The sequence below is a fragment of the Cherax quadricarinatus genome, chromosome 25 (genome assembly GCF_038502225.1).
Source record: "Cherax quadricarinatus isolate ZL_2023a chromosome 25, ASM3850222v1, whole genome shotgun sequence".
Lineage (NCBI taxonomy): Eukaryota > Metazoa > Arthropoda > Malacostraca > Decapoda > Parastacidae > Cherax > Cherax quadricarinatus.
The window spans coordinates 7,918,120-7,929,398 of NC_091316.1; the positions used below are offsets into that span (position 1 = coordinate 7,918,120).

Consider the following 11,279-nt stretch of genomic DNA (forward strand, 5'->3'; position numbering starts at 1 on the left):
AAGTATGTTTCTCTTTTTGGGTCACATACTGTTGTGGGAGATGACTGGTGTGCTAAAAAAAATTCTTATTTCTGAAACAAGATTGTTGAAAGTAGTTGGCTAACCTGGTTAATTTATTTAACCCTTTCAGGGTTTTCGACATACTAGTACAGCGTTCGCACCAGGGTTATTGACGTACTAGTTCACCTAAATTTTAGGCCTTCAAATCTAGCGAGAGAAAGCTGGTAGGCCTACATATGAAAGAATGGTTCTATGTGGTCAGTGTACACAGTATAAAAAAAATCCTGCAGCACACAGTGCGTAATGAGAAAAAAAAACTTTGACCGTGTTTTTGGATTAAAACAGCGACTTTACACTATTTTCGTATGGTATTTATGGTTGTATTCTAGTTTTCCTGGTCTCATTTTATAGAATTGAAGACATATTACAGAAATTGAGATGATTTTGACTGGTTTCACAATGAAAAGTACCTTGAAATTGAGCTCAAAGTAGCAGAAATGTTCGATTTTTACCAAAGTTCAAAAGTAAACAAATCATGCCAAGCATCGAATACATGTACGTCAACTGGTGAGTCTAGTATTCTTTCACAAGTGCACTGATATTATTTATACCATTTCTACACTAATGCAGTAGTCTGCATAACAGTAAATCTTCTATTTTTTGTAAGAATAAAAATTCAAAGTATAAAGCAAAAGAAATATAAGAGGGGCCTGGGGATGTGACTAATGAACAGAGAACTTGTTATTTTAGTGCCAGGAATGTTTGTCTTGTTTATTATGGACCCTATTTGGAAATTGGCATCTTCTGAAATTTGTGTGAAATTGGCAATTTTGCCAATTTCTAACCACTTTATTGGATAGTTGAAATTGGTAAATGGGTGGTTTCTTGTACTCATTCAATAGAAAAAATGGAGTTCTAGTGAAATAAATATGATTTTTGTCGACTAGTACACAGGAATTGGCCAAAAATAGGGCTCAAAGTGGGTGAAATCGCCGATGTTTACGCATCGGCGAGATCATTAACTTCGCGAGAGCATAATTCCGTAAGTTTTCCATCAAATTTCATACTTTTGGTATCATTATGATGGGGAAAATATTCTCTATCATTTCATAAGATTTTTTTTTTTTTTTCCAAAAAATTTTCGACCCTGAGAACAAATTAAGGAGAGGGCCTCTCGACCCTGAAAGGGTTAACACTGGTGTTATAAATTTTTTTAAATACTTGTGCTTTTTCCACTTAAATTTTTTTAATGCTCTGGCCATCTCCCACCAAGATAGGGTGACCCAGTAAAGAAGAAAACACTTTCACTGTCACTCATTCAATCACTCTCTTAATATAATATCTTATACAGGCCTAACTGACATCAGTGACATATGTACTACTATATAGAGCATTATGGTCTAATTAGGTCAGTTTTGTCCCAGGATGCAACCCACACCAGTTGGTTAACACTCAGGTACCCATTTTACCATTGGGTGAACAGGGACAAAAAGTGTAAGGAAACTCTCCCAGTGTTTCCACCCTTGCCGGGAATCGAATCGTGGACCCTCAAAACGTATGAAGCGAGAGCTTTGCCTTCCAGGCCACGGGCCACCCTTCTTGCCAGAAGGGTACCAACATCACAGTTCATAAGACCCTCCAGACTGCAACATCCCCACCCCTCTTTCAGAGTGCAGGCAACAAACATACTTCTCACCCCCAGGACTCTAGTCCAGATAACTGGTTTTCCCTGAATCTCTTCATAAATGTTACCTTGCTCAAACTCCACTGCAAATTATAAAAACTACTTGTCTATACTCTTTCCTCCTGTCTAACATGCTCACACAAGCCAGTTGGATGTCCAAACCCCTAGCACCCAAAACCTCCTTTACCTCCCTTCCCTTGAACCTTTCCTAGGATGGCCTCTACTCCTTCCCTCCACCCCAGATTTATGTGCCCTATGAGCCATCCAATTTTTCTCCATCCTCTCTAAGTGCCCAAACCCCCTCAGGAACTCCTCCTTAGCCTTCCAAAAAATAACTCCACACTTCTTTCTGATCTCCAAATTCCTATATTTGCATAATATTCACACCACACATTACCTTCAAACACAGTATCTCTGCTTCCTCCAGCCTCCTCAGTGCAACATTCAAAGCCCATGCATAACACCTATTCTTCAGTGACAAGCCTGGCCCATGGTCAGGCTCCGGGAGTAGAAAGACTCTTGAAACTCGTCAAAGGGGTATGTATATGCTGTACTCTGGTACATTCCCCCTTTTTTGCCTCTATGGTTAAAGTTTTTTGTCTCCATACATACTTCAGTGCACAACCCAGTTTTTTTCTTTGTCAGTTCTATGGTTCACCTCATCTCTCATAAAACCATTTGCTGACAAATCCTTTCCCAAATGTATCTGACATTTAATCTCTTATTGCCTATATTTTATTATTCTCTCATCACCTTGCTCTTTCCTATGTTTACTTTTAATTTCCTTCATTTAAAGGGTGTAAATTATCTCCCAAATTTATTTACCAACCTTTGCAACTTCTCTTCAGAATCTCCAAAAACAAACTACGTATGTCATTCACAAAAAGCAACTGTGACAACTTGCACTCCATACCAGATTTACCTTCTTTCAGTCCCACACCTGTCCTTAACACTGTAGCATTCACTTCTTTTAGAACCCCACTTATAAATATGTTAAACAGTCATGATGATATCACACACTGTCTGAGGCTTACTTTTACTGGATAATACTCTCCCTCTCTCCTACATACCCTAACCTGTGCATCACTATCCACAAAAAAGCTTAACTGCTTTAAGTAGCCTACTTATTCTATACATTTGCAACATCTGCCAAATTGCTTTCATGTCTACCCTATCATATGCAGTTTCTAAATCCATAAATGGAATGAAAAGTTAATTGCCATTAACCAAATATTGTTCACTTAGGTGTTTCAATGTAAACACTTGGTCATCACATCATACCCTACCCTTCCTGAAACCTTGTTCCTCTGCAATCCTACTCTTTTACCCTTAATTCTTTCAGTAATAACTCTGCCATACATGTTACCTGGTATATTCAACTAATTTTTTTTTTTTCAACAAACCGGCCGTATCCCACCAAGGCAGGGTGGCCCAAAAAGAAAAAAGTTTTTCTTTTTAAATTTAGTAATTTGTACAGGAGAAGAGGTTACTAGCCCCTTGCTCCCAGCATTTTAGTCTTACAACACGCATGGGTTACGGAGGAAGAATTCTGTTCCACTTACCCATGGAGATAAGAGGAAATAAACAAGAACAGGAACTAGAAAGAAAATAGAAGAAAACCCAGAGGGGTGTGTATATATATACTTGTACATGTATGTGTACTGTGACCTAAGTGTAAGAAGTAGTAGCAAGACATACCTGAAATCTTGCATGTTTATGAGACAGAAAAAAGATACAGTGGAACCTCAAAAATCGAACTTAATCCGTTCCAGGAGCTAGTTCTAAATTCGAAAAGTCTGAAATTCGAAGTAATATTTCCCATAAGAAATAATGGAAATACAATTAATCCGTTCCAGAAACCCAAAAATATTCACAGAAATAATACATTTTATAGAGATTAATTACAGTTTTACATACAACAAATGCTATAGTCTTTAATTATGTATAGTAATATAAAATAACATTTTTACTTACCTTTACTGAAGATTGGTGATGGCATCTGGAAGATAGGGAGGAGAAGAGAGGGAGTTGGGGTTATTGTTTGGAAGGAGAATCCCCCTCCATGAGGACTTCCGGTATCAAAGCCCTCTCTGGGGTTGCTTCCCTTCTCTGTATTTTAATGCCACTAGGACCAGCTTGAGTCATTGAACCCCAGTCTCACAAAATAACTGTCTACAGTCCTCTGTTTCTCTCACAAAATAACTATCCACAGTCATCTGTTTCTGTCTCACAAAATAACTGTCCACAATCGTCTGTTTGTCTCACAAAATAACTCCACAGTCGTCTGTTTCTGTCTCTCAAAATAACTGTCCACAGTCGTCCATTTCTGTCTCACAAAATAACTGTCCACAATCGTCTGTTTGTCTCACAAAATAACTCCACAGTCGTCTGTTTCTGTCTCACAAAATAACTGTCCACAATCGTCTGTTTGTCTCACAAAATAACTCCACAGTCGTCTGTTTCTGTCTCGCAAAATAAATGTCCACAGTCATCTGTTTCTGTCTCACAAAATAACTCCGCAGTCGTCTGTTTCTGTCTCACAAAATAACTGTCCACAATCGTCTGTTTGTCTCACAAAATAACTCCACAGTCGTCTGTTTCTGTCTCGCAAAATAACTGTCCACAGTCGTCTGTTTCTGTCTCACAAAATAACTCCACAGTCGTCTGTTTCTGTCTTGCAAAATAACTGTCCACAGTCCTCTGTACATCCTGGCAAGCTCAACAAGTCCCACTCCAATCTCATACTTCTGTATTATTTCCTTCTGCACATCTATGGTGTTTCTCACCTTCTTTACCACAGGGGTACCACTAGCAAGTTTCTTTGGGCCCATGGCAGCTTATTTCACAGCCCCACAAGCACTAAACACAATTAAATAATCGTAAAATGTGTGAATGAGATCGCAGGTTAGTGTTCACTCAAGCATAAACAAAGCTAGACTGCTCACGGCGCCTGCGCGGGGACACGGACAGAGCGGGCCAGCGGACAGGTCCCGAACCTGGCGGTCCGAAATTTGAAATGCGTTCGATTTTTGGTACACAGTTTGTCCGAAAAAATGGTCTTATTTTCGAAATGTTCGATATTTGGTACATTCGATTTTCTAGGTTCCACTGTACCAGCAATCCTACCATCATGTAAAACAAATACAGGCTTTTGTTTTACACTCACTTGGCAGGACGGTAGTACCTCCCTGGGTGGTTGCTGTCTACTAACCTACTACTTACATCAACTAATTTATTCCCCTGTAATTCTTGGTCTTATTTTTTTATTCCTTATTTTTCCTCCATTTTGTTTTACATAATTATTTCTAGAAAATTATGTACAATATCCAGTATATACTGTACTGTACCATACAGTGTAGTGTATTGATTTAAGTTGACAAACTGCAATTAATTCAGATCATTTTTTCTTTCAGCGCTAAACCAACAGGAATATGAAACTGCTTGGAGTTTGCATCAGGGTCTCATTGTAGATTACACAAGTCTATGTACTCCTTGGATGGTTGGTATCAAGACATTAATATCTGAGTGCCGTAACCAATCAAACTGTAAAACAAAAAGTGTGTTAAATAGTACTGTACTAAATAAAAATGATGAAAAGTTCAAGAAAAATAAATGTGAACTAGAAGTAAATTCTGAAATGGCTATTAGAGACATATCAATCAGTGAGGAAGAAAGTAGTGTAGAGAGAAAGTGTGAGGATGGTGCCATTACATGTCACAGTGTATCCGACTGTAGTAACAATACTCAAAACACCTGAGAAAAATAATTGGGATATTGGATTAGATCAGTGATGTTTTGAGGTGGGTCTTACTGTGGCATACTTTCATGGAGAATCCAAGTTAAATGTTTGTTTCAATACCTTTGGCTACTCTGTTTCACTTGTTTTGTGTGTTGTACATACATGGAGAGTGCCTCTTCCTTTAACTCTGTGTACATATTACAATACACTACATATTTATCATTACAGATTGCTGTTTTATCTTGGCATATCTTTTGTAGGCCATTTTAATGGGTGCAGTTTTTTTATAACTTTAAAAAAAAGTTTTATTTTTTAAATTTTAATGTTTCATTGCTTGTCCCTAAAGATATAGGGACAAGTAATAAAATTGATACCTTAGGTCAGAGGGTCCAAAATTTTGAGAGTATGAAGTCTTTTAAGCTTCCAAATATTCAGCAGACTTCCATATGTTAAATCCTTATTCCTGTTATTATAGTCACACACAGTTAATGCTATAGTATGAAAAAATACCATACTATTTACTTAATGGTTTTCCACCTGTATGTGCATTGAAAAAAAAAAAATATTTTACTATTCTACAAACTCCTAAGAGCCCACAGACCACATAGTAATTCTTGATCTGGGTAATAGAAATGCTTAATTAACTGCTTTTACTTTGGTAAATTTTATTTTGTAATTCCGTTATTTTCTTGTAAACTTGGTTGAGTCTTTTTTTTTTTTCTAAATTGGCTATACCAGTAATGGTTTACTGTATTGTACCAAAGGGTTACTTTTGACATGTCCCTATTTGTATTAGCATTTATTTAGCAAAAATAAAATTAATGAACATGCTACTAGGAATTTTTATTGGCCTAAGAAAAGCTTTGACACAGTAGACCACGGCATCCTACTCCACAAACTTGACCATTATGGTATAAGAGGCCATGCGCTTGCATATTTCAAATCTTACCTTACTAATAGGTATCAGTATGTCACCATAAAAGACACAGCATCAACAACACAGCCACTTGATACTGGAGTTCCGCAGGGAAGTGTCCTTGGTCCCCTGCTCATCCTCATATACATCAATGATCTTCCAAACGTATCTCAACACCTGAACCCCATTCTCTTTGCTGACGACACGACTTATGTCATCTCTCACCCTAATCTTGCCACCCTCAACACCATTGTTAATGAGGAGCTGATCAAAATATCGACTTGGATGACAGCCAATAAACTTATGCTTAACACTGACAAAACCTACTACATTATGTTTGGTAGCAGAGCAGGAGATGCGCAAATTAACATTAAGATCGACAACACTCTAATTGCCAGGCATAATGAGGGCAAATTCCTAGGCCTATACCTCGACAACAACCTGAACTTCAGCACTCATATCCAACACATAACCAAAAAAGTATCCAAAACGGTTGGGATCCTCTCCAAGATACCATACTACATGCCGCAAACTGCCCTTCTCACACTATACCATTCACTTATATATCCATACCTCACCTATGCTATCTGTGCTTGGGGTTCAACTGCAGCAACACACCTAAAGCCAATAATAACCCAACAAAAAGCCGCAGTAAGAATAATCACTAAATCCCATCCCTGGCAACACACCCCCCCACTCTTCATAGATCTAAACTTACTCCCTGTTCAGTACATCCACACTTACTACTGTGCAATCTACATCTACAGGACCTTAAATTCCAATATTAACCTTGACCTAAAACGCTTTCTTGATAGTTGCGACAGAACCCACAGGCACAACACCAGATACAAACATCTCTATGACATTCCTCGTGTCCGACTAAACCTTTACAAAAATTCAATGTATGTCAAAGGCCCTAAAATCTGGAACACCCTACCTGAAATTCTAAAACTGCAGACACATTCATCACCTTCAAAACTACCATCAGAAAACATCTTATCTCCCTGATACACCCTGTCAACTAATTACACGAATACCACTTGGTGGTTAACACTTACACTCACCCATTTGACCATAAACAAAAAAATATCAATCTCAATCTCAAAATAATGAATCTTAACTAGTCATAAGTTGGCCTGTGATACTCCAATACTGAAACTATGTATAGTGCCAAAACAAAAGCATTCACATTGCTAAACTCACAACTAGTATTTAGTCACTTAGCCATAATACCAACTTACCTCATAATTTTGTAATATTTTAAACTTAAGATTTAATTTAAGTCTGCCCGAAATGCCTAGCCATGCTAGGTGTTCTAGTGGTACACTGTAATTATTATTTTACTACATGTAAACCATACAATAACCAAATTCTGTAAACTCAGCATTGTAATCCTTATAGAGAATAAACTTGGAATTTGAATTTGAATAAAAAATAAATGAACAAAAACAAAAACTGATCCATAAAATAACATTTCCGTGGTATTAGAAATAAATTAATAGATAAATAGCGCTTAGTTGTGATTATAATAAAATAATAATAAAAGTTAATTTTTACATTCTATTTACACTGTGAAACCATCATGTGGGATGGCACTGGACAGTCTGAAGGGAAATTCATCCTGGTCGTGGACCGGGTTGCGGGGGAGTTGATCCCTGGAACGCCCTCCAGGTGTACGCTCAGTTGAATTTCCTGTTACCGACTCCTGCAGATTTCCTTGAATTGTCCTTGATTAACCATTGAAATAAGGTTGCTGGGTTTCGAGAGTTTTACTACTCTAGGATTCCAGCAGACAGGATGGAGGACGTTTTTGATACCCATGGAGCCAGTTGCAGTGGTTGCTGTGGGTTTAGCTATAATGTCTGTATTTTGGGACAGAAAGCTGGCCTCATAGGGTTCCATAAGGTAAATGGCCACCGAGGACCGTATGCCAGAGATGTTGGCAAGCAGTGTGTGCCCAACCCGAGGTAATTCTAAGGAATGGGAGAGGTGCTGCTTTGTGAATTGTCTATTGCCATTTTCTGAACCAGGGAGACGAGGTTACTGGACCTAGCCTGGAGGACAGGCTTAGTAAGTTTCTCTTGAGGGATAAGCTTAATAAGCTCCTCCTGAGGGATAAGCTTACTAAATATAGGCTCATTGACAGTTTGAGCGTGTTCCACATGAGGAGACTCATCACTCATCGACTGAGTGTTGGGAGACTCATCACTTACTGGCTGGGTCTTGGTAGACTCATCACTCACTGGCTGGGTCTTGGGAGACTCCTCATCACTCACTGGCTGGGTCTTGGGAGACTCCTCATCACTCACTGGCTGGGGCTTGAGAGACTCAGGCAGCGCTGTATAGCCCTTGTGGCTTAGCGCTTCTTTTTTATTATAATAATAATAATTGAGAGACTCATCACTCACTGGCTGGGTCATGGGAGACCCATCACTCACTGGCTGGGTCATGGGAGACTCATCACTCACTGGCTGGGTCATGGTAGACTCCTCATCATTCACTGGCTTTGTCTTGGCAGACTCCTCATCATTCACTGGCTTTGTCTTGGGAGACTCCTCATCTCTCACTGGCTGGGTCTTGGGAGACTCATCACTCACTGGCTGGGTCTTGGTAGACTCCTCATCATTCACTGGCTGGGTCTTGGTAGACTCCTCATCATTCACTGGCTGGGTCTTGGTAGACTCATCACTCACTGGCTGGGTCTTGGTAGACTCCTCATCATTCACTGGCTGGGTCTTAGTAGACTCATCATACACTGGCTGGGTCTTGGGAGACTCATCACTCACTGGCTGGGTCTTGGTAGACTCCTCATCATTCACTGGCTGGGTCTTGGTAGACTCCTCATCATTCACTGGCTGGGTCTTGGGAGACTCATCTCTCACTGGCTGGGTCTTGGTAGACTCATCATTCACTAGCTGGGTCTTGGTAGACTCATCATTCACTAGCTGGGTCTTGGTAAACTCATCGTTCACTGGCTGGGTCTTGAGAATCTCCTCATCATTCACTGGCTGGGTCTTGAGAATCTCCTCATCATTCACTGGCTGGGTCTTGAGAATCTCCTCATCATTCACTGGCTGGGTCTTGAGAATCTCCTCATCATTCACTGGCTGGGTCTTGAGAATCTCCTCATCATTCACTGGCTGGGTCTTGAGAATCTCCTCATCATTCACTGGCTGGGTCTTGAGAATCTCCTCATCATTCACTGGCTGGGTCTTGAGAATCTCCTCATCATTCACTGGCTGGGTCTTGAGAATCTCCTCATCATTCACTGGCTGGGTCTTGAGAATCTCATCATTCACTGGCTGGGTCTTGAGAATCTCCTCATCATTCACTGGCTGGATCTTGAGAATCTCATCATTCACTGGCTGGGTCTTGAGAATCTCCTCATCATTCACTGGCTGGGTCTTGAGAATCTCATCATTCACTGGCTGGGTCTTGAGAATCTCCTCATCATTCACTGGCTGGGCTTTCCATTTCGGAAGCAAAGTGGGTGCATGTTTTCCCTCCTTTGTCATCCGCAATTTCCGTGCGTTCTCTCGGGATGCTGCACTGAACATCTTGCGCACATCTCTGATGCGCTTCTGATATTCGCTTAGAGGCTGAGGTCCAGACCCCAAGTTAATATTATACACCATATCGGAAAATAATATTTTTTCTAGTTTTATTCTTTGTATAAAGAAGCACTAACTACTATACTTTGTTAAGTATTATTATTATTATTATTATAATCGAAAAGAAGACTTTGTTAAGTAGTGGGTGACAAATTAGTGAAATTGAAATTTTCTAAATCTCTAACTGAAAAATTTCTCTTGCTCAACTCAAGAGTAGTTTTCTCAGACTTATTAAGTTTCTGTAAAAATCTGTTATTTAGTTACCTTGGATATATCGTTATGAGCAGAAATATCATAGTCTCTGTTATTTAGTTACTTTAGAACTGTGGGTATGAGAAGAATGACGATCGTAATGTAACTGAGCGAAGTAACAATTGGTTGAGAACTGGAGGAATGTAGTGCATACTAGTATATATATATAAGATATTCTGAAAAACATAGTCAGGTAGGTCGTGGTAGTATCAAAGTGGGATAACATACATGATGGTGGTAGTATTGTAGTGAGATAACATACATCGTGGTGGTAGTATTGTAGTGAGATAACATACATGATGGTGGTAGTATTGTAGTGAGATAACATACATCGTGGTGGTAGTATTGTAGTGAGATAACATACATGATGGTGGTAGTATTGTAGTGAGATAACATAAGATAAGATAAGATTTCGTTCGGATTTTTAACCCCGGAGGGTTAGCCACCCAGGATAACCCAAGAAAGTCAGTGCGTCATCGAGGACTGTCTAACTTATTTCCATTGGGGTCCTTAATCTTGTCCCCCAGGATGCGACCCACACCAGTCGACTAACACCCAGGTACCTATTTGCTGCTAGGTGAACAGGACAATAGGTGTAAGGAAACGTGTCAGAATTTCCACCCGCCGGGAATTGAACCCGGGCCCTCCGTGTGTGAAGCGGGAGTTTTAGCCACCAGAACACCGGGCCACATACATGATGGTGGTAGTATTGTAGTGAGATAACATACATGATGGTGGTAGTATTGTAGTGAGATAACATACATCGTGGTGGTAGTATTGTAGTGAGATAACATACATGGTGGTGGTAGTATTGTAGTGAGATAACATAAATCGTGGTGGTAGTATTGTAGTGAGATAACATACATGATGGTGGTAGTATTGTAGTGAGATAACATACATGATGGTGGTAGTATTGTAGTGAGATAACATACATCGTGGTGGTAGTATTGTAGTGAGATAACATACATGGTGGTGGTAGTATTGTAGTGAGATAACATAAATCGTGGTGGTAGTATTGTAGTGAGATAACATACATGATGGTGGTAGTATTGTAGTGAGATAACATACATGATGGTG

At 39.5% G+C, this 11,279-nt stretch overlaps 2 protein-coding genes across 3 annotated transcripts in view; one reads left to right on the plus strand and one right to left on the minus strand.

The window, feature by feature from the left end:
* The window catches only part of LOC128690046 (steroid receptor RNA activator 1), a 54,965-nt gene extending 48,711 nt beyond the window's left edge, over window positions 1-6,254 (plus strand). For both annotated transcript variants that reach the window (XM_070088590.1, XM_070088591.1), the window contains one exon: window positions 5,098-6,254. In XM_070088590.1, the coding sequence (XP_069944691.1) occupies window positions 5,098-5,441 (344 nt within the window). In that variant the 3' untranslated portion in view covers window positions 5,442-6,254. The remainder of the gene's footprint in view (window positions 1-5,097) is intronic.
* A 1,535-nt stretch (window positions 6,255-7,789) lies between these two features.
* Window positions 7,790-10,188, minus strand: LOC138853194 (probable serine/threonine-protein kinase kinX). The gene has a single exon (XM_070088589.1). It carries the CDS (start codon window positions 9,972-9,974, stop codon window positions 8,313-8,315), a length of 1,662 nt encoding a protein of 553 aa, XP_069944690.1. The 5' UTR covers window positions 9,975-10,188; the 3' UTR covers window positions 7,790-8,312.
* Between the last annotated feature and the right edge of the window lie 1,091 nt (window positions 10,189-11,279).

Excerpts from the sequence above, each read along its gene's own strand:
- LOC138853194 (XM_070088589.1), bottom strand. The coding sequence starts at position 9,974 with ATGGTGTATAATATTAACTTGGGGTCTGGACCTCAGCCTCTAAGCGAA.